This window comes from Ischnura elegans, chromosome 8 (genome assembly GCF_921293095.1).
Source record: "Ischnura elegans chromosome 8, ioIscEleg1.1, whole genome shotgun sequence".
Classification (NCBI taxonomy): Eukaryota; Metazoa; Arthropoda; class Insecta; order Odonata; family Coenagrionidae; genus Ischnura; species Ischnura elegans.
Genome location: NC_060253.1, coordinates 46,299,340 through 46,324,173, shown reverse-complemented (window position 1 = coordinate 46,324,173; position 24,834 = coordinate 46,299,340). Strand labels below are relative to the sequence as shown.

The following is a 24,834-nucleotide window of genomic DNA, read 5'->3' as shown; positions in this document are numbered from 1 at the left end:
TTGGCAAATACCTATTCATTTTGTAGATAAAGTGACTAAAATAATGGGCTCATAGCCAGGGACGGCGCTAGCAGGTGCGGGGCTAGGGGCGAACCTTCAGTGCGGGGCCCTTCACTTAAAATATTAAACTCTATACCCCATCTACTAACTCGAGCATTTTGAATCCCTACCACTCTCTGGCTAAGTATGTGTTCCCCTCCCAAATTCAGACTTCGTAATTACGCCGTTATGATACCATCACGCAGTTGAGTTCAAAATAGTATAATACAGATAAAATTTATAATTATATTTACTCATAAAATTATAACATAAAATAAACATAAAAAGCGCGCTTTTTACTTTAAATTACTGCATTATTATTCCTTTTTCATAATATTATTTTTTGTCTAGCACGGACTTAACAATACAGTAATAGTTGAAGTTGCGTTTTCAAACTATCGTATATTTTAATTTTTTTCACGAACGCGGGGCCCGGGGCAGTCGCCCCGGTCGCCCCGCCCTAAGGCCGGCTCTGCTCATAGCTTCAACGAATTGAATGCAACAACTTGAGAGGTTTAAAAAACCAGTGGAACCCGATATATTTTCTGAATAGCAGAAAATGTATCGTCTACTCTTATAAATTCTGGCCAAGAGGCGTATAAAAAAGCATTAAGCCCCTTTTACCGACTTTCTCCTGTGCTATCCATACGATTCTATCGTCAAATCAGACCCTTATCTGGAATGATGGAAAAATCCGACCATGGGGGATTGTTAGGTACAAAAAAACCGATGAAATCATTCTATTTGGACTTTTTACCTCCAGCTCCGAGCAAAATAATGCAACTATGTATAAATAAGTATAAAATATCGTAAATATTATTACTTCCGAGAAGATCGCTTTTTAGACTAATACAGTGGTACTAAAAGTGGGGTTAATCTTTCTGAAGAGGGAATAATGTTTTGAGGAATTTCCATACTCGTACATGCCAATACAAAAAACGTAAATTAAGTGCCCCTTGCATTTAAATAGAATGAGGTTAATACATATGTAATTCAATGGCTTCAAAGAATACCCAGGCCATTCATAAATTTATGCCATTTATATCGAGAGAAAATACATTATTGAAGATACACAACCATTGTACACGTTCAAATATTTTTTATTTGGTATTCGATTTTTTACTGGTACCAAATAAAAAGTCTGTGAACATTTAAAGGTTGTATAGCTTCATTGAGTACGAATTTTAACCCAGTGATAGCCGAATCGATCGATTTGTAAATAGCTAGTTTAAGGTGATTTGATATGATTTGAAAGTTTTCTTTGCGAAGAAAATGTCATTAAATACTACTCCATCCTGTGTTACAACCTGGTGTGTTTATTTAAAAAATCTTATTTTTTACGATTTTTCGAAGCTTAGATTGAGATTTGCGAGCAGAAGATATGGTCTGATTTCAAAAATAATAATCGTAATCAGGTTGACAGGTAGCAAGTTATCCGAAATAATTCTATTCCAAAGCCTTCGAGATTTTGGCCCACTCTTCTAAAATTTATGAGTCTTGAAAAACGCTTCACTATATTATTAGTATTTTCTACCATGAAAATGAATTAAAGGTATCAGCTAATTGCGCACGCATGTGAATCCGTTTTGCTGGTACATTTTGAAATTGTGATGATGAGAGATCTTGCATATTTTTCTCCCACACAGTGTTTGCAATTACCTTTATTATTTTCCCATGTATAGGATTTCTAGAGATTTTGACAATGTATATTCGGATGTTGATAATTTTCAAGTGTCTAAAATATCTTGATTAATCGTTTTTTGTACTTCCTAACCTGAATAACTCCGTTTTATATCTTTAAAGTACATAATATTTGGGTATTTTACAAATAAGTATCAAACATTTCAATTTTAATTTTAAAATATATTTATCAATCTTCTCATATATTTTTCTATATATGCTTCAAATAACTTCTTATTTGTAACACACTCCTTGATATACATTTCCTGTTAAAGACGTATTGATAAGTCAATTGTTGTAAATTGTGATAATTTTGCAATGCATTTCAATTGCAATCTTGTAAAAGAGATTAAGCCCGTGAAATAAATATAATATCTTTATGTGTGGATCGAGATGAATCCACCGGAAGTTGCTCTGCTCCAAGGATGTTTCCCGGGCACTGAAAAGTTGATATTAGGTCCTCATTAAATTTTGATTACTCTGGTCGCAGGTATTTACTATGTGGAAGGTATGAAACTGCTCGGTGTAATGAGACACTGCATAATGTTCACTCGCAATAAGGCCAAATCTCGCCATTCATCAAAAGAATTTGGTACATGGAGGATGACTTTATTATGTAATCTATAATATCGGAAGTGCTTACATTATTGTATTTTGCAAATCAAAGGAGAAAACCCGGCTTAAAGAAGATGCGCGTAATTCCTAGGGTAAATAATTAATAATTGACCTGCAATCACGGAGTGAAATTGGGGAAGGATACATTCAAATAATCAGTAATGCGAGCTGAAATGCAGCCGTCTGCAGTACCTGCAGTGGCGTATCCAGGATAAGGACAAAAGGGGCCTATGTGGGAGGGTAACCTCCTAGCAGTAGTGGGGGTACGGGAGTATACGAAAATTTTGAGAACTTCGAGACGGAAACCATCGGCGTTCAAACAGTTTCTTTCACGTGATAGCCATTGAAAGCTTCGATTCTTGGCCGCCAAGAATTCGATACTTAAAGTTGATTCGTATGTAGTGCCCGCGTGGTGCCTCTAATGGATTCAAGGACATCAGTTTTCGATGCGTAGATGAAACTGCATTATTTTCGGTTCCCGGCAAAATACAGAATCTCCTTTTTCTTGCTCCTGAGTTCGCCATTACGAATCCATAAGTGATATATTTGCAGAAATTATTAGTAATACGATATCGTTTGACATTTAATTGGGGTTACGAGCGAACCAAACTATCGAAAGCTAGCCAAAGAGGGAAAGGGTGGGAGTTGCCAAGTCATAGATAGTTATTTTTTTAAATTTGTAATTGCTGAAATGTGAAATAAGAATAGGTACATGAAATTTCGTATGACCGTTGTAAAACACGCCCTAAAACCCAAATCTACTGCAAAGATAAACCTTTTTATCTTCAGTGTCTTTTATGAAGGTAAATCTCGAGAATACAATCTTATAAACGGATATGTCCACAAAACTAACCCATTATATGCGATATGCTATCGCCGGTAGAACAGACCTCGATATATTTCGTAACATATCTCTGATTCCAAATTTTGTAGTGTTTAAATTAAAATAATTTCGGTCAGGTATCATTAGCATATTCTGAAATGTTTCCGGTTCGAAATAAAAAAGTTGTTGGCCGGCATATTTAGATGCCAGTTCGATGCGGCTCCAGAGGTTCTACTCTCTATGGCTGCGAGGGAAATGCAACTTGTTGCGATGGTTGCTATGGAAACGCACCCGGATCAACAAGTGCCCCACTTGTTGAGGGCGGCCACTCAGTTTAGTGAGCGTCAATTGTACTCTCGAGCTCTAGTGCGAAGTGCTCTAGCAATGTTCCCGAGTGGGCATTCCGTTGCGTTTACGCCAAAGTAGGTTACCCTTCAGTGGTGCACTACTACCCGTCGATTACGGAAGGAGAAATTCCCAAGGCGGATTTTTGAATGCCTCGGTAGGAACTTAAAATGATATATTTCTGGATACATTAAAACCAACGTTCTACCATTTATACATCGTCTTGTATCATTTGAAGTTCGTGACTGGGATCGTAGAACTAAGAATAGGGGTCTCTTACAACCGTGATCAGTCCACTATCAGAATACACTCAAGGGTCTTTAACATGGTAAAATATCGGCGGAGTTGGCAAGGTTGTCGAGAGGTAGCGTATTGGCGAGTCGATAGCTAGAAACAAGTGCTCCTCACGCGCACTCTGAAGAAAATCACCGCCGATTGCGATAAAATTGTATTGATAGAATAATACAGAACATGTTGAACTAGCTTTTGAACGTTGAACCGGAATTCTTATTATCAGGCTTTCATACCGCAGTCACAGAAAAAATTGTTTAATTCTAAGTTTGTACAGTTTTTGGGTTTTATTTATTTGGGTGGAATTTCATTTATAATGACCACCAATTATAATATTAAGGACTTTTGAATGGAAGACTTAATTTGCAGATCTGAAAAATAAATAAAGTAAAAAGCAGGACGCAACAATTAAGGAGCCTTATCGTCCCAACGAGAATGTTTACATCTACGTTTGATCACTTACTTTGAAGCTTCTCTACCAAATAGTATTTCTTGCTCATAATAATTTCTGAAAAATTCCTGGTATTAGTGCCTGTAATGTAAGTCCAAACAGAAAGTTTTGCCAGCCTCGGTGGCGGTGGGGTAAAGTCCTCGCCTGCCAAACCGTAGGTCGTGGGTTCGAATCCTGCCTGGGTAGGTGATCCCTATCCAGGGCATGGATGTTTGTGTTGTACTTTGTTAATATTGGAAACCTTCGTTGTAAAAGGCCGTTATGTGATAAATAAAAAAAAAAACCCCAATTGGAGTTTGATGGATTATGTACTCTAGTTTCGGATCGAAAGCTTACATAATGTATACATAGACTATTTAATTCTTTCAATTTACTTTTTAAAAGTTAAAAAAGAAAATGTTTTTGTAATGAATGACGAGAAAAAATTGAAAACCACTATCGTATCTCGTCGGAAATGGAGAGTAGCAACTGTGAGCCCACTTTCGCGCCAAGTAGGCCCTCGCCAGGGTCACCTACGCCGAGATGGTTTCGCGCCAAAGTGGCCCGCGCCAAAATGCTACATTCTCTCTCAGGCATCCCCTAAAAAAATGCGCAGTGCAGAGAGAATTATGCCTTGAGGAATTTCCATATTCTTGTGTACCAACGTAAAAAATGTAAATTAAGTGGCCCTTGCGTTAAAAAAGGCTAAATTGAAAAACAGAATTCAATGTCTTCAAAGAATACCCGAACCATTCAGATATTTATGGGATTTATATCGAGAGTACATAGCTGAATGAAGATATACAACCTTTGTACAAGTTCAAATATTTCCTATTCCGTATTCGATTATTTACTCGAATGAAATGAAAAGTCTGTGAAAATTTGTAAAGGCTGCATATCTTCATTCAGTAGGAATTAACCGGGTGATAACCGAATCGATCGATTTGTAAATAGGTAGTTATAGGTAGTTTGAGGTGGTTTGCTATGATTTCAAAGTTTTCTGTGCAAAGAAATTGTCATTAAATACTACTCCATCCTATGTACAATCTGATATGTTTATTTAAAAATTCTTTTTTTTTTAACGATTTTTCGAAATTTAAATCGAGATTTGCGAGCAGAAGATATAGTCTAACCATGGGTGTACCCAGCGAGGGGCAGGGGGGGGGGGGAGCTGCCCCCCATAGAAGCAAATACCGAAAAAGTCTTTAAGTAAAATCAGTACTGAATTGAAACTAGAGCATTCAACAAATTTTCTTTAAACCCACGAAAAATGATATGCATTAAGTTGTATAAGATATGTAACAAAAATAAAACTATTTTTTCGAGGAAATAATCTCATAAACTAATGTCGAAACTTGGTTTGCCCTCCCCTAGATCATGGCTTGCTCCTCCCCTAGTTATGATCCTGGGTACGCCCTTGAGTCTAATTTAAAAAATAATGATGGTAATCAGGATGAAAAGTAGCAAGTTATCCGAACTAATTCTATTCCAAGACCGACTTTCCGGAAAGCAGAAGGTCCGTGGTTCGATTCCCGGTCGAGGTGAAATTTTTCCATGTGCTTTCGGCCTTCATACCATCTCCACGTCACGCTGTGTCATCGTCCTGTGTAAATATTTCTATCTCATTGTTTCAATTTCTATCTGTTATTCTGTTGTATGAACAAGCAATGAAGGTGGTAAAAAGTGTTGAACAATGTGGGGGTCATATTAGAATGAAACTAATGCAATATTCAGGTGTGGTTGCGTGCCCCTTGAATGTAACTATGTAGAGGGCAAGAAGTACACAAGGAGTAGATATCCCTCCCTCAAGAAAATTAGATCACGAGAGAGAACCAGGAGAACAAAATAAAATTGAAGGATCCAACCATAGAAGTTATGGCTAATTTTCAATAAATATTGGAGAAAATCGTCTCGATGGCTCCAAAATATTTTAGCGCAATATGTTGCATTGAGTAAATTCGATTCATCTCAAGCCACGCGTGTCATAATACAGACATAACTACAACTAATACATAACTGTGGAATGTATTACACTTAAAATGAAATTTTCTTTTGTAACCAACTTTATATTAAAATTTCAAATACTTATGTGGAATAAAAGTGTTACATTCGAACGTCTACTGAATGTGCGGAAATCCATGGGGGGAAAATCATTCCCCTTACTACGGGGATTGGATGACCAGAAATTGATTCCGGATATCCTGGATTCTCACCAGATAATCTACCACTTGAGCTGTCTAGGCTAGTCCGTATTTTCGCACATTCACACTTGCGGGTGACTCCGTGAAGGTACGCCGGTGGCTAATCTGCAGTTATTACCCCATAAAATCCATGATGCATGGTTTGCTCCTCTCTCAGGGCCGGATATAGACGAAAACAGGCCCTAGGCCACTTATGAGGCCATTTCACCTCCCATTTTAAGTTTGTAAATCATATGAAATATAATAAAATATATGTTTACTGTGATACATATCAATTTTTTAAACGAAACATGTTTTGATTGATACTAAACTTAATCTAAATGTGGCACTAATAATATACTTTTGTGCAATCTAGTATTTACAACCGAACAGACCCAATGACCCAGACGCGTTGATCTTAACCAATACATTTTCATGTTTGTTTATTAGTCACATGCGTAGAATTACTACTTGTTCCGGTCCAGTGTGTTATTGTACACTGTTTTTAGAGTAGTGCGATTTTTGTTCTGCGAACAATTTTAATGTGGGCCCCCGTTGATCTTGAGGCCCTACGCTGGAGCCTTGTTAACCTATAGAAAAATTCAGCCTAGACCTCACTCGTCCCAAAAAGTGCGAAATACTCATCATACTTGCACTTACACAGGCTATTATGTCAAATTTTAGTGCATGCAATCATCAACTAGACATGTTTTTCCAATTACCTCTTCTCGTTTACTACTCAGGCTACTACGCAGACCAGCTGTCCGAATGGCGGCAAGCTGAGGGAAACTCGACGCTCAGTATCAAGGACGACTGGGCCGGGTTTCACCTGAATAACCTCTCGTATGCTGGACCTATCGTCATGGGCGTCGGAGGTGAGTTAAAAAATGACTGACGCATTCCCTCAACATACCCGTTGAGCCTTTGCTTCCGGTTTTATTGGAATAATTTTATTATAATTTCCCTATTTCTGAATATATATTTATGAATATGTTATATTGACCTCCTCTGTACCGACTCTTGGGGCACTATGAAATCCCTTTCAAACCACCCCAATCTGGACAAGAGTCCTGGGCGTACAATGATCCCTCCAATCCCTCGCAACAAGGAAAGCAATATCCATTCTACGAGAGGAGTTCAATAAGTAGTGCAACACATTTTTTTCTGAAACAGTGGTTGTTTAATTCAGCATTCAAACACACCATGTTATTCCTTAATATTTTAGCTACAAAAGGCTATTTTTTCAACGTAATCTCCATTCCATACTGCGGCTTAACGCCACCTGGAAGGAAAGTCCTGTGTGCCTGCACGGTACCATTTTTTGCTGGTCGATGTCGGAGCCAACGTCGTCCTGCATCAATAACTTCTTCATCATTCCCGTAGCGGTGATAATGAAACACGCGTTGCCCAAGGACTCACAGTGCTTTTTTCCACTGCCAGATCACTGTAGATATGATGCAAGTTCCTATGACTATCTGAGATACCCTGGTTTTCCGTCAAAAGAAACTCAATCACCGCCCGTTCTTTAGGACGCACCTCCGCTACAGCGCCAGTAGGGTGGTTTCCTATTTATTTTTTATAGCCTAAATCGTGAGATTATTGCTCCTGAAGTACGTATTTCACGCTTTTAGGTTTTTAAATGACGATATCTATTTTTCGCGATAGAATGAAAAGTGAAAAATTTCAAGCACGCGAAAACGCGACGGCTAAGTTTGAATGCTTGGAAGAAACCGTGTGACGTCATTCTGGTTGCGGCTGCCGCCGTGTGAGGCCACCTTGGTGCGAGGCTATGAGCGAGGGTACGATGCAGGCTGTTAGCAGGTAGCAGAGTACCCTGCTGGCAGGTAGCGCTTGGGTTAAATAAGGATTATTAATACCGTATCAAACGAAGGAAACATTCCGACCATAGGAATTTTCAATAAGTGATAATTAAGAGATGTTTCCCTGAGCTCTGTGCCTCATGCATGCATTGGTAATCTCAGACGAGATGTAAAACTCCTGAATACTCGTATAGCATCCAGGTCCCTGTGACGTCATGTGGAGTGGCATCGCATGGGCGCCAATCTGGCCTTTTTCAATTGAGGTTAAAATTGACCTTAATCATTCGTCTAAACTGGGATTTCAAAAACCAAATAATATGTATATCATGAGGTAACGAATCGCAATCAATGCCTTTCGTTTTCTTTGATGAAGGAAACTACCCTATTTAACAGCTCCGTGTGGCGCGGCCACCTATCGGAAGTCAAGGCAACTATGCGAGACGAAGCAGGAATGTTTGAAAATGTTCCACAAGAAATGCCAAATTTTTTTCAACCAAAATTGGCCGCGAAAAAAAATGTGTTGTATTACTTGTTGAACTCACCTCAAATTTTCGTTGCTGGACATGGGGGAATATCTGCCAATCTACGAGCGAGCACGATATGAGCAGGTTTCATCATGAAAATGTGGCAAAATTCTTATTGGAGGTTAAATCGAGATAGAGCCATGATCTTCGAGTTTCGATCCGAAGGCATTTTTCAACTTCGATATTGACCATTTCGTTTGATCCCTGTAGCGTCACTACCGGCCTGTGATAACATTATCCGTCCCGAGTAGGGTTGTGCGAGTAGCACTTTTTGATCTCGAATCCAGTATCGAGTCGAGTGAAAACTACTCGTGAGTATCGAGTCGAGTCGAGTCGAGTATGGTAATTTCTGGACCACGAAATACCACTACGCATATTTCAAAATATTCTCATTTTTCCAATCTCCAAGCACACATTCTATTATGAATGCTTATCCTGATGTAAAAGGAAATAAAATAATGAGGAACTTTGATGATAATTATGTCAGCATTAGGAGATGAATGGAAATTATGTGTCTTAAACAGCTGAGGCACAGTCTAAATAAATTAACCCCTAGTAATATGTCGAAATTTTCAATAATATGTGTAACCAAACGGCTTGGAAGAGCCGTGAGTAAAGACATTTGCACAATAGTAATAACGATTACATACGCAAATTAATCACTGGCTTGCTGACCTCGACAGTTCTGTAACAGAAACGACTCGACTCGACTTTCGTTATACTACTCGAAACACTCGAGTCGAGTAGCGACTACTCTTCTCGACTCGAAATTTCGAGTACTCGCACATCTCTAGTCCCGAGTGTAAGACTTTTCTAGACTTTTGCGAGAAAGACTTCTGAATGGCCGGTAAAATCGGAAAGACACCCCCTCGATCATCAAAAACGCATCTCAATCTGTCGATCTTTCATAAAAATTTTAATGAAGCCGAAGGGTTCCATGCATAGATATATAACGCGTGAATTTGTAAATTTTTGCCACAAATAATTCAATCGTGTATTCCCATTATATTTTTTGTTTTGTTATTACTACTCAAATGTGTATTTTGAGTGTTCATCGAATTATAAATGAACATGTTTTTTGCGAACCGTATTTTTTTTTCAAAAATGATCCGTCTTTTTGTTCAAATTTCGATTTTGTTTGAAAGTCGACCTTTTCATTTCGATTAAGAAGCGATTGCCCGAAGAATCGATTTTGACCAACATTTTTCCAGCAATATTTCCAATTTTATCGAGTCGTACCTTAGTTTAACGGAATCTTGGAAAGTATCTTATTGTTAGATGATTCTAAAGACATTTACCATTAAAAAAATGAAATATTATATATTCAGAGATTTCTAGCGCTTTAGATAACGGCCGCAGTAATTTATTTTATAAGGATTGGAGATCAAATTTGTCATTTATTTGTTATGAAAGGCACTTTGAGTGGTGCTTATAGAGCACAGAATTCGACGTAGCAGAAAAAATGCTGCCAGTGTCATACATCAGCTGCCTTTTAACAAAGTCAGACTCTAAGTATACCGGGGCCAGACACGGTGATAACTTTACGGGAGTCACCCGCAATGCACAAATTGTGCGAAAAATCCACAGCGAAAAAACATTCGCCTATACCGGGATACGAACACGGATCCCCCGAATTCTTGTCGAGCGCTAGAGCCTGTTAAGCTACCGAGGCGCATTCCTTCCTGTGGATATTTGTGGACACCATTGGCGCAGCGAGGGAAGGGTTTTGGGGGATAAACCCCCCAGAAATTTTTAAGTTAAATCTATTTTACTTAATTGGATTAATATTGCTAATAGAATAGTGTGAAGATTAATAAAATATCCCTCAGAAGGCCGTAAAAATCACCATTATGAACCATTTATCTTAAATTTTTCCGGGGGAAGGTCTCCGCAACTCCCGCTTAACCTGGCGGGTATGCAATACCCCAAAGCCCCCAGTATTAGTTGCGCCTGAAATCCCCCCTAGCCTTAATTCCTAGCTGCGCCCCTGGTGGTCACTATCGGACAAGGCCCTCTGGTCAAGGCGAATGATTTTTTCTCTGTGGATTTTTCGCACAGCAAAGGTCGACTTCATTTCCAGCCAGTCAAGTAATCAAAATTCATGTGATTAGTTAATGTGATTAATAAGTTCTTTCTCGGTTAAATGGATACTATCGCAAATCATTCTATTTCAACTGTAAGCGAAGTGGAATTTTCATGGCACCAAATAAGTTTCCAGTCAAAACTGGACTCAAAATATCTCTTTTAAGTAAAATAAACTACTACCTGGATTAAAAAGACGCGCAGAATATTTAAAAAATCCGTAATGAATGCTATACCGATGCTTAAAACATCAGTCGAGAAATTTGCTCCTCGGTGATTAAATCCAATACCGGCTGTTAATTGGAATGAGTGGAGAGGCGGCCATTTGCTGTGTAATTTAAGCCCGGAAATGGGAGACACCATCGTGAATCCAATGCTTGTCATCTGACGTAATCAGAATTACTGGGATGGTCGTTAATTTTGCTGTAGATAAAAAAAATCGTGTTTCGTTAGACGAAACTGTGTTTTTTAGGACATGATGGAAGGGCACCTAGCTTTATGATTCTGCCGCGTATCAATGATGCGAAGAAAGAAAAACATGGCCCCGATCAGGGGATTACCCAGAACCATGAGTTTGGGGAGGGGGTCCGTACGACCAGAGTGGTCAAGGGGGTAAAACCCTGCTCTGGAAAAAAATGCGAAAATTTTTTTAAATTTTCAAATAAATCACATTTTATGCTATTTTAGGACTTAAAATTACACAGTTGATGAGTCATCGGGAAGCTGTTTTGCTAAAAAAAAATATTGGTTGAGTAGAATAAATTTGCTCTATAGGTTGACATTTTTCTGCTCAAATAAATTGGTTTGGGGAGTGCACGTGCGCCCTTTGCTCCCCCTTGGTATGCCACTGGCCCACACGCGTAATTCCAATTTCTTTACCGTTTGGGACAAAAATTGGTGCAGAACGACAATTATCACCTTCATAATACTGATATTTATTCTATTAAAGGGAGATTGTAAACTACCGTCCATTAATATAATATAATTACATTAATTGAAGGAACTTCACCTTTTAATTGAAAAAACCATTAAACCATCAAACAACTCTTCCAGTTGAATTCGTTGTTCGATTTTGGAGCGATTAAATGAAAAACTGCTTTTAGTTTAAGACCGTGTTCGCATAGAGAAAACCACATTAATCACGTATCGACACACATTAATATATTCAATGCAGTCCAAGGCCAATTAAAGATGATTCAGAACAACAAAGAAAATAATTAACAAATATGACTAAGTAAAAAATTCAGCAAATCGTAAAAAATTATTAACAAAATAATATTCGACAGCATTGAAAAATAAGAAACAAAGAATGCTTGTATTCGATTGGAACACATGAACAACATCAAAAGTTCAGTTACCATACATAAAGTTATTTTATTTTTTTATTTTTTTTTTATTTACATAAAGTTATATTTTTTGACAAGATTCCAACACTTCTTGATGCATGTTCTATTTTTGCATTCTATGTTTTGATTGTCTTCCCCTCTCAAGTGAATACCTCTTCCCCATTTCTCACTCGTTTTTTTCTGGTCCGCTTTCGACTTATGATATTCTTCTCAAATAGTGTCTCCAATGCCTAAATCCTTTTTAAATGACTCACAATAATGCTCCATTTGCTCCACTTTCCCATGTGGCTTTTCTAACTTTTCCTTTTTGAATGAATCGTGTCTGGCCATTTCAATCCAATATTTGGTTCCATTTTTGTTTCACATTTATAGTCTGCCCCAAGATTCTTTTGTGTCTTGTCACTTGACTTACCCCTCCCACAGACACTGTTATCCCTGTATTCTGTAGATATCATTTTAGTCTTGCTGTCATTTATCCTTAGCCTATTCTTTCCTCATGTCATTAAGATGTTCTAACATGATCTTCAGTGACCTCTTATTTGGCTGGCGGGGACTTGACGCCGCAGCCTCCGAGGCTGGCAAAGGTTAGCAGTAGGTTCTATGGAACAAATAAATAGATATGGGTTAGAAAGATAAGCTTTTTGGAAATAAACTGTGACGCTAAAACTCTAGATCATCGAGTTTTGGCCGAATTGAAATGCCATACGGAGTTTCTGCTAAAAACTTTTAAGCCTATCTTAGAAATCTTGCCGTCAGCAGTGAAAATCTAGATTTCAAACTGACCGAGGTAAATATTTTAGTAGTAGTGGAATGTGTCGGCTAAAATGGTTCACATGATGCATGCTACGAATCATATCTGTCTAACCCATCTTTAATTAATTATAAGGCCCGTTGCTATAACTTTATTCATCCCATATAGTGTTACCATATGCACGACTCATACATAAAAGGAGTCGGAAGGAGACAAGGTTGCTGCCTCACTAGCCTTTCTATATCAAAACATTATTTTTATTTTCTCTGCAATTCTCATGCCAAATCTCTGCCTCACATTACACGCTCTCTCCAGATTCATTGTGCTAAATCGATTCCCTTCATCTCATACCAATATAGTTCACGTCGTCGCCCTCCATCAGGGGCGGATTCAGCATCAAATTTGGGGGGGGGTGGGTCACAACCTTGGTTTGGGGAATATGGAATGCCCCCCTCCGGGAGAGAGGGATGTCCTCCCGTGTTTAAGGTTTTAAAATACCAATTTTTTTTGCGCATTTGGGAGCCTGAAATTTCATTTTCATTCTTAGCAACAGATTAAATTGAACAAATTTAGACATTTATGAAGTTTTAAAAATAGAGAAGAATATAGAAATATATAGAAATAGCCAAATGGAAGTTTAAAATGATTACAAAATATTGATGTTTCATTACCTCTTCTAATTTAACTTCTCTCACGCTCGGGACTTATAGCTATGCATTCGCATTTTCATATACCTATACTTCCTTTACTCCTTTACAAGGATACAAAAACTATTAAACAAATAAAAATTAAAAATTTGATAAAATTTTTGGGGGGAGTATAACCCCTGTGACCCCCCTAAATCCGCCTCTGCCCTACATGGGTAAACTATTATTTAACAAATTTATGCGGCATTTATCTCCCGCTCGTAAACATTTTCATCCATGTCTTTTGCCTTTTGGCGTTGAAATCGATACCAGAGTAAGTGATTTACGGTAAGGTACTTCCAAATCTCCCCACTTGGGAATACGGTCAGTGATATTTTTTTCTGATTGACAAAAGTTTGGAAAATGCCGTTTGAAAACGAAGTTCTCTGGGTAGTATTTTTTCATATTTGCCGGACTCTCATTTTCAAATCTAATACACACAGCGCACTGCGAATGAGGGTTTTGTGAAAAGTACGTTGCCTTGTCCCTTAAATAGGTAGCTGCTAAGAGAGATTCAGATTTAGAACTAATCGATGCATATGAATTAAAAAGATAAGTTGAAATATCATCCGTGATAATCTCGGTTTAATATGGAAATGAACTGTGTCGAATATGGAAATAAACTGTGTTGAAAAAATAAAACGCTAAAACCCTAGATAATATATTTTTGGTCGAATTAATATGCCAACCCAGAGGTTTTGCTTATATTTATAAATCTAATCAAAGAAATCTTGCCGTCATTAGTGAATATCTAGATGTTAAGCTAATCAAGGTAAATTTTCATCAATTTGTACTTTCGTGCAGAATTTTATGAGTGTAGATAGCAGTGAAGAATCCATCTACTTAAATTAAAAAGCTTCTTGAAAATTTTTTAACTTGTTCTTACTTAAAGTATGAGGTATATTTCGTTATAATTTGAAAGTAATTTTTTACTTCGAAATCCGAATAAATTGATCAAGGTGAATCATGGAGGATAGATTGTAGTTTTAATAATCTAATTACCGTGTCGACGCAGCAGAGAGAAATCGACGTATTTCAATTGGTATCCACATGGGAGCACCAATTTCATATCTTACGTCGGTATCGTTCGTTACCACGGCAATAGTTCCACGCCAAAGCGCAACAATTAGATGTGAATTTCCCGTGTTGACAATTAGCGACGTAGTGCATCATTCCCACTTAGTTTGTGGGCAACTAACTACCTACGTAATGCGCAGGTCCGGGGATTCACTGTTGTAGAACTTATTCTTGCGTCTTTTCAGGTACTTCGTTTTTTTCGTACTTCAATCTACAGTTCTACAATAAAAATCAACTAGCCATTCATTATAGCTTCATTCCCGGAATTTCAGTAGATTTTTGTCGTTATACTCTCAATGGAAAGGTGTAACAGTGCTTGCTTGCACTTTGGCAGCAGATCGAGTACTAGTTAGCGGGCACAGCTTTCTTAATCTTTCTCAGTTTAATTAAAGTGTAGGTCGGAAATATTTTCTCTAGCGGCCCCTAGTCTAATTCGCTTAGCATATTTGTTACGCTTCTCTACTCCCGTGGCAGTTTTTGACGATTCGCACTCATTTTATTTGTGTTTTGTTAAGTTCACGGATTAAGTATGGCTTTACGCTGCAGCCCAACGAGTGCGAAATAGCATCTCCCTTTTAATTTTTCACCCGAAAATCATCCCACAACACGCTTGACGAATCCTAGCTGCTTCCAGGCCATGCCGCAAATATGTCATTTATATGTTCCATACGGTTGTTTCGAAAATTATCGTAAGTATATATTGAAATTATATTGCAATGTCTTATTGAAAAAGTATAGGGAAGGAATATGCTCTCACAATTTATCGAGGGCGAGAATTTTGGAGAAGCAAAGTGAGGGAAAGAGGGAAATGGATTTCATGGTTGTATTGATAAAGAATTTAATCACTCAATCACATAATGTCGATCCCAAAATGGAAATTCAATAATAAGTTGTGGAACAAGTAAGTGACTGCAGTGACTTGTATTAGAGGAATCAATGTATCGTCTTCCGTGTTGACCTTTCGCATGCAGTGGATTATCTGTATTCAGTAAAAAGTTTAATAAATATGCATTCAGCTTCTTTTTTGGCACTTACATGACAAATTTTGTTAAAATGCCATTGGAAGCTATTAAATTTTTATTTGACTTTACATTAACCTTGCCATTGCTATTTATGAATATTTCAGTAGAATTATAATTGCGTTCAGAATAATTTACTAATCAGGCCTTAGGTTCATGCATTGAATGTTAATTTGCCTACTTACCTTCTCCTCTGGAAAAATTTTCCCATGAAAAGTTTTGTTAATTAGAAATACTTTTTCGGGTACTAAGTTCTTTGTTCATTGTTTTGAAAGTCGGAGACTTTCGAAGTGGTTTACATCCGAGTAATGTGTCGTCCAGCTTTATCACATGACGTGTTGTTACAGGAGCAGGTAATATGCAGCCAATCGTAATTTTATCCCAACAGAAGTGATGTAAACGACTTTGATCTAAGTGGTGATTCCACTGTACCATGGACATTAGAGAGAATACGTAGGTAATTTTATCGATGAAATAACAATTTCCTTAATTGATATTCATTACAGTAATCTCAGGAAGCATTCAACCAAAAGTAAAAAAAATATAAAAGCAGCTCATTTTCTTCACAAAAGTAAAAATATTGGCCTTTTACAATGTTTTTATTAGCTCGTTTTGTTGATTGTAGTATTTTCCCGATCAAAATTTCTCTAAATTTTAACCCAGTTTCCGATTAGCCATCAAGCTGAAATTTTCAGAATAACGCGAAAGCGGATGACTCATTAAGCACTTTTATTATGATTAGAACTGTTTCTCGATGCTTCACTATAAAATTCAATTTTTATGTAAATGCGCCCAACGTTTTTCGTTTTATATGAAGACATCGTTTTAGACTTTCAGGTTCCAAAATTTATTTTAATGAATTTATTTTCTTCTTTTTAGTGCACGAGACAAAAATTATTTTATATAAATTTTTAAAATGGTTGTATTATTATTTTTTAGCACTGTAGTGGCGTCACTGTAAAAGGTAATGACTAGGATATTATTTTTAGCGATCGTCAGATAGACTTAAAATTGAAGATTTTTTTAGAACCAATAACATATACTTTCAGCAATAGCAACTAAAAAAAAAAAAATAATTCCCACTCGCCTCCAATTTTTACTTTATATAAATAATTATAACTCAAGTCCCACACACTTGGAGCTCTATTTGTGTGATTAATAAGGTGGAGGGCATACACTCACGTAGTATGCATGGCTCTCTATAAGATCAACCTTTGAAATTTCTCATTTTTAGGTAAAATCATTGATTTATGGGCTTGGAGGGTGATTATAATCACAAAATTTTCTTCACGCAATGTAAAACAATCATTAAAATGTATCACGCCGTAAAACTTTAATGAAATCAGATAAAAATAGGTAATAAAATTAGATTTTTAATGGGCGAACGGGCGAGAACGACCTTTCAGTCCTTGGACGTGCTTCAGGCTAAGGCCTGTTATTGGAGGGCGGACGGAAAGATTACGGATGAATGATTACGATAACTATTATTCAAAGTTAATGCGCAGAGAAGAGATAAGGCGACGCCCTCCACGTCGATCTATCGATTGTGCACCTTTAAAAAATTCGATTTTTCTCTTACTTCTACCTGGCGTCTTACCTCCAAATAAATTCTGTAGCTAGGGTGAAACCTGGAATTATTGATGCTACGAAGTATTCATTGCTACTTGAAGGTGGTACCTATTCCACTGTACTTCAAGATAGCTGTTTAACCTCAGGAGAAATTATTTTATACTTTCTTATATCCAACGGGAGTAGTATATCAATTAAGTTGCTTGGTATCAAGTGAAACTAGGATTAAGTCAAATTGTATTAAAAAGTTAGTAGAGGCAAAAAATAAGAGTATAATCACGAGAAATATATTCAAGGGAGGATTTGCATGGTAGAAGTTTCGTGGACGTGCGAGATATCTCTCAGCTGTAAGTCTCGTATCGTTTTGAAGGGCCTTGTTAGCATATATGAAGCGCAGATTTCACCCAAAGACTAATTTGATTAGCGAGCCAAATTCTCTTCGTGTATACCGCCTCGAATTTTTAAGTTTTGCAAACTCAAAACATTTACGAACAAGACTGGAACCTGAACTCAGTGGCAACTGACCGACCGCAGGGACGAGGAGGGTCACGATAAAAATCTAATGAGGGTGGAAGGGACTCTCTCGCGAGGCCCTCGTATGGTGACCCTCCAATACCAGGACGTTTTATATCACTTTTTGTTCTTTTTAGCCACAGTTCCTAGCAAGATGGCTGCCGAGAATTCGGATTAATGTTTAAGAATCTTTGCATATTTCTTCTTGGTTAAAAAAATTATATCACAACTGAATTCTTCGCACCTCGTTCATGGGCGAAGTTTATAATTTTATGTTTGGGGGGCGGCAGCATTCCTGCCGGGTGTTTAGGGGCTATGGAACACTCCCCCAGTGAAACTTCAGGGGATATTCCATATCCCCTAAATTTTCTTGGAAATTTTGTTTAAATTAGCCCCTGAAAACAACATTTTAAGTACTACCCAAACTAAAATTTAAATTGAACTTTTGATGTTTTCGCTTCATTTTAGTTGAATGTATAGGTTTCGTACTTGTTTCGGACAAATTGCCATTTAAGTTGGGGGGCTAGGCTCCCCCTTCCCCCGTAAAACTCCGCCCACGTCCACGTTTCTTTTTTGTTTATTGCAACCAGTGGCGGATCCAGAGAGGGATTGTGGGGGCTGTGGACCTTTTGAATATTAAAATTTTATCTCGTTTATACCCCTCCTGGGGTATAGAATAGATAAAAAGGAAATTTTGTTCTGTGGTCGAATAGATATACGAGGGATGAGAGCCCCGAAAAGCCAAGTAGGCTACAGTAAACTAGCTAAAACTGATAAAACATTTCTACTTTGGACTTTTTGTAATAAGGATTAAAGACGTAAAGCATTATAGAAACATACCACGAGGAAAAATTACTAAGCATGTACATAAATGTTTCTTTTAAAAACTTAATTCATTGGAAAATTAGTTATGAGACAACCGTAAGATAGAGCGCCTCGGTGAAAGTAATAAGAATTTGAGGAAACTTTGGTCACATATGCAGAAAAGTTTCTCGGGTTTTCCACCGGTTGATGTCGTCCATGTCTCCCGACGTTTCGAGCAGCGACTTGCTGATCATCCTCAGGGGATCTTCCGAATTTGGTCACATATTCTTCGAGACGAACTTTCAATGATCCAAACAAAAAATGCATTCCCATGTTCCGTTTTTTTAGATATTTGACGGTAAAATTAGGATAGTTAAAATGGGCTCTTATGGAAAAATATGGTTTATTCGAGCTAGTGAAGCTGCAGCAATACGTTGAGACGGCATTAATGAGAAGAAAAATATTGTGACGAATCTAAATAGGTATGGGACAGTATATCGATGGCTAAGTTCTAACAACACGTATCTCAAAAATAACACCTTTTGAGGTTAGCTAAAAATGATTGATATTTTCTAATTTTACGCTTAAATTAAAAACCAAAAATTCATAAAACTGAAAAAGAAGCATACGTTTGCCAACAAAGAGTTGTTATTTGCTTGAATTTCATTTTTTAATGCCATCACACTTTGTTTAAGATACCTGTGTCGAACTGGCCAAATTTTGAGATACGTGTTGTTAGAACTTAACCATCGATATGTTCATGATAAAAGAAGAAAGATATATGCGACAAACTGCCTGGAAATGACAAGATCGCGCGGTGCCAACAACGCAAAATGAAAACCACTACACCGACTTCGCCTAAAATACCCAAATATATTTAGTTTCCCGGCTTTTACCTACGCCTCACATATCTTTTGTTTTTAAGTAAATATATTTATTTAGATTTACCACTTAGGTTATGAATATTTAGTCAAACTGTGTCGTCAACAGTTCAGTGTGCAAAGGTTCGATGCAGTGTTGAAGCTATTCAAGTTGACAACCGTAAATACCTTTTAAGAAAACCATTTTTGATGTTTGCTTAGTGGAAAGGTTCAATATTGAATTCAAATTTCATTTCTAATTATGTTTCCTTTTGTTTAATTTTTTGCGGCTCTTTTGCGTAAATAATAGGTAGCCCGAGTACATCACTTGACTTCAGCCGATGACGCCATAACTACCTTAAAGCGTTAATACACGCCACAAAATTCTCAATATTTTCGTAACCTCGCGGACCCCCACTGATGCTGGAAGGTTATCCTGCAGGTCCACCACCTATCCCTCCCCTTGTCCCTATCCTGGATCCGTTACTGGCCACTGATTCTTACATTTCGATGCTCCTATACCTGGATCGCATGACCTCAGTTCCCTCGAAAGGTCTCACATCTTGGCCCACGGTGTCTCAAGCATGATGCTGCGTAGTGCTGAAGGCACTCACTGGCAAGCAGCCTTCAGTGGGGGCCCTCCACTCGATCAATCACGAGGATCCAAAAAGGGGAGGGTAGGGGAGGCTGAAGGAGGGGAGACTGAAGGAGGGGGGGGTAGAAAGGGCCCTCGACCCGGGCTGACCTCACGCCGCGCCCACGTGACGTCACATTCCCCTCCACAATACGCACCCTGCGTGCGGGCGATCGATCGGGCTCATCTTCCCATTGTTTCCGATTCGCATTTTGATTTCAGTCCCGTGTTTTTCTCTCCGTGGCTTGCGCTCTCGGGGAAAATAAATGGCGAAGTTCCAAGAAATACGCTTCGTCGCGGATGGATCTCCCGCTGAAAGCCATTCTCGACGAACTTATGGCTGAGACTCCGTTTACATTACGAGCAGTTCATACAACATCGATCCTTCGGCGCGTCCTTGCGTGCGTAGACCGAAAACGTCTCGCGAAGACATAATATATCCTCACGCGCATGACTCTCAGTTGCCAACTGTGCCATACTACGATGGTAGACGTTAGTGATGGAAAATCGATTTTGATTGAAATCGAAAATCGAGTTTAAAATAGTCAAATAATGAGGAAGTTCCTGGAAATACGCGTCTTCGCGGATGAAAATCGCGCTGGAAACCATTCTCGTCGCGTTTAACGAAATTATGGCGGAGACTCCGTTTTGATTACGAGACGTTCATACCACATTCTTTCTTTTGCGCCTCCTTACGTGCATAGACCAAAGAGGTGGTGTAAGGAATATATTCCCCCTCGCATGACTCTTAGTTGCCAACTCTGCCATAATGCGACGGTAGGCTTTAGTGATGGAAAAATCGATTTCGATTAACCCTAGATTAATAAACGTGGCTCACAGTCACGTGGTCACTAAACCTTCGTCATTTTGACGACGATATTATTTTTATCTTGCAATGAGGTTGTTTTTGCACTTTAAAGCAATTAATTTAAAATTTTATTATTATTACTTAGTGTATATTTTAAAGTTTAAGGCATACTCAGGATCACTAAACCTTCGTAATTTTTACGACGCGCAAAATTATAATTCCAAAGTTTTGGAGAATTCATTTTTTTATAAAAAAAATTACGTATTTTATGCATTAGAAATATATTTCTCCAGCACCTTACATCAATGTTTTTTATATGTCATGGTAAAAAGAAATATAAATAATTAAAAAATATTTTCAATGAAAGACTATTTCTAAGAAATTTTTAATAATTTATATCTTTTTACCATGACATATAACAAAACATTGATGTTAAGTGCTGAAGAAATATATTTCTAATGCATAAAATACGTAATATTTTTTTATAAAAAAAATAATTATCAAAAAATTTGGAATTATAATTTTGCGCGTCGTAAAAATTACGAAGGTTTAGTGATCCTGGGAAGTCAAAAATGAGTTTTAATATTCAAAGATCGAGGAAATAGAGATTGAGCCACGATCTTCGAGTTTCGATCCAAACTCGATTTTTCAACTTAGATCTTGCCCATTTCGTTTGATCTCGGCAGCGTCACTACCAGCCGATGATAACTTTATCCGCTCCACTTTGCGATAGATTTTCCCTAAGGGCGGATAATCGGGAAAGGCACGCCCTCGATCATCATGAAAGCATCTCATTCAGTTGATCTTTATTGAAAAATTTAGTGAAGCCGAATGGTTTCAAGCTATGATCATTAAATTACACGTACGTGCCTTTGTAAATTTTTACTAATACTAATTCAAGCGCATGTTATAAGTAGATTTTTTTCTTCGTCTTAAATGTGTATTTTGATTGTTTTTCGAATGAACCATAAACATTTTTTGTGCAAACGGCTTTTTTTAAAAGAACCGTCGTTTTCTTCGATTAATCGATATTTTGGTTAAAATTTCGATTTTGTTGAAAAGTCGAACTTATCATTTCGATGAAAAATCGATTACTCGGAAAAAAAGGATCTCGTCCGACATTTTTCCATCACTGGTGCGCGTTATCGTCGCAGTACAAATCGGAAAAAATAAAAAAAGAAGTGACAGTCGATAATCAATGCAGCGGAAGTATCGAAAAAATCAAGTTATAGACGAAGAAAGGAAAGAACTATCCAGACGAGAGATTTATTTATTGAGATTAGCGCCCTGTTCCAGATTGATGCCATGCCTCTCTACTCGTCGCAGCTTCCTCCTCAACATCTATATTAGATGAAGGAAAAGATGCACTCTTCCACTTATGATGTATATCATCCTTCGATAAACAACAAATATCAAAGTATTTACGTCAGTGAGGAAAACAACAGGGAGCCTGTTGATTTTTGTAGATTACATCATCATAAATCCTAGTTTCAAATACTATCTATAAAATTCACTAGTTTTTTAAATAACCATTATTTTCTGGTCACTGTTTTCGTACTTTAATCTCATATTGAGCGTCACTATACATTTGTAATGTAGTTAGATCATTTGGTCGTTAAATAATCAGCTATTCGGAGAAGACCTTAGATGCCGGTTGGATAATGTGGGATGAAATAGCAGATTGATCCCGAACGAAACAAATGTGGCGGCTTTTGTTTACATCAGGTAATTTGGTCACAATCCATAAGTATTAATTTAGTCATTGAGAAAAAGATAAGATTTTGTCAATACGTTGTTGATATACGTTGACTACCGGGTAGGGAGCTTTCCGGGTAACAACCCCCCTTGAGCCTTTATGTCTTTATATTATGGATATTATATACTTTATTTTAGTAAATACTCGTCAAAATTACTGTTTTCGAGTCCTAATAATCACGTTTTCAAAATCAAAACTCCCAAAATTTTCCCCGGAACTCCCCTTTGCCCTTGGGCGTTTTCCACACACCCCAGAAGGGCCCCGAAATCTCCGGTAACCCCCGCTCCCCCTATTTCAAAATCCTGGATACGCTACTGTTCGTCGAGACCGTTTTTTGGAATGGTATTTCTATTCGGTTTTATTATTATTTACCGTATGTATTTCGCTTAAATCTACTATGGCTGCTCTTTTATCAGTACTCATGTTCGTTGGTGAAGCATGAATATCCCTTGTGCTCGGATTTTCTTCTTTATGTTGTCGTAAGTATTAATGGACTTACTTCCGATGGAATGAATGCCATCATGAGTACTTGATACATTAAATATTACATATTTAATGGTTTTTGTCGGATGGATATTATCATGCAGTGGCGTAACTTTGGGGGGGGGGGGCGGGGGGTAGAACCCCCCAAATGAGGGGGTAGAACCCCCCAAAGCCTCTGTGAAATATAAAAGTTATTTTAAAATATTGTCTTGTTTTGAAATTTAATAACTGAATCTGCTTAAATTTAAATTTTCAATGCCAAATTAATATAAAATGTATATCCAGGTATGTCATTTTTCAAAAATTTATTCCAAAAAAGTTCCCTGGGGGGGGGGGGGGGTGACACCACCTCAGGCCATCCCGTCCCCCCCGAAGCATATTCCGAGTTACGCCACTGTTATCATGGATATATCGCAAGTCCACCAAATAAAGCCTGGAACGATATATGGGATTACGGATATAAATCGTAAATATTGTCTGATTTGCGACCTGCCTGCCCTCAGGAATGACTTTCCACATAATCGTGGATATACGGGCGTAGAGTCAATGCAAATGAAATTACTCATTCACTCAGTTATTCAAGCCGAAGGTTGGTTTGGTATGAATTGTGAGTAGAGCCCCCTCTGGACTCGGCCACCGTTGAGTGATAATCTCAAATTCAGGGTTGGGGGGCTGTGGTCCTTTCCCAGGACCACTTCTCGCTGAGAGGACATTTTGAGTGGGATGTCGGAAGGCTACGACGGGGACCCTTCAATTAGTAGCAAGCACGGAGCGAGAAATTTGCTTCTGGGGGAGCTTGGGCAGTCGTAGGTGGGTTTCCTTTTGTCGGATGGATATTATCATGCAGTGGCGTAACTATGGGGGGATGAGGAGATAGATCCCCCCCAAAGCCTCTGAGAAATATAAAAGTTATTTCAAACTATTATCTAGTTTTGAAATTTAATAACTGCATCTGCTTAAAGTTAAATTTTTAGTGCCAAAATGAAATAAAATATAGTCAATGCGAACGCATTTCATCAAATCAGCTACCTATGTATTTTGTCTGCATGAAGCTAAATTTTAAATTCAGTGTTGGTGGTAGGAATTGAAGAAATAAAAATAGGCTCTTTCCACATGGTGATTTATTGTGACCGACCATTGTTTTGCTACAGCGAAACATTATCAAGAAAGCCGTAACGAAATGTAACGAAATCATGGTCGGATACAATAAATCACCACGTGGAAATAGCCAATTTTTTTTCTTCAATTCATACGATAAAGGTTTTCCGCAAACTTACGCCCGCTACTTTTAATTTCATATTTGGTAAAATAATTATTGCGGAGGCTTCCGCGGTTATTAAATTGGTGATTGTTTTCCGGGTTTATTCCGCGTCGACTCATTTTTTGGCGGACGGCAGTTTCGGGCACGTTTCAGCTTCCGTCTTCGGGCCCAAATTCGGGTATTCATTTGAACCCGAAGACGGGGGCTGGAGCGCGCCCGAAACTGTCTTCCGCCAAAAAATGAGTCGACACGGAATTAACATAAAACCAATCACCAAGTCATTTTTGATCTTTGGCAGCCATTATAACATGTAACCATATCAAATAATGGAGTTTCTTAACAGTAGCGAATCGAAGATAGAGGACAAGGATGGAGGGCAAGGTGGGGGAGTTGAGGGGTAACCTCCCAGGAGTAGTGAGAGTCCGAACAAAATTACCA

The 24,834-nt window shown here is 38.0% G+C and overlaps 1 protein-coding gene across 1 annotated transcript in view; it reads left to right on the top strand.

Moving 5' to 3' along the window:
- Positions 1-24,834, top strand: part of LOC124164401 — a 42,913-nt gene that overhangs the window by 5,790 nt on the left and 12,289 nt on the right. The window contains exon 2 of the mRNA XM_046541725.1: positions 7,147-7,278. Within this exon, the coding sequence (XP_046397681.1) occupies positions 7,147-7,278 (132 nt within the window). The remainder of the gene's footprint in view (positions 1-7,146; positions 7,279-24,834) is intronic.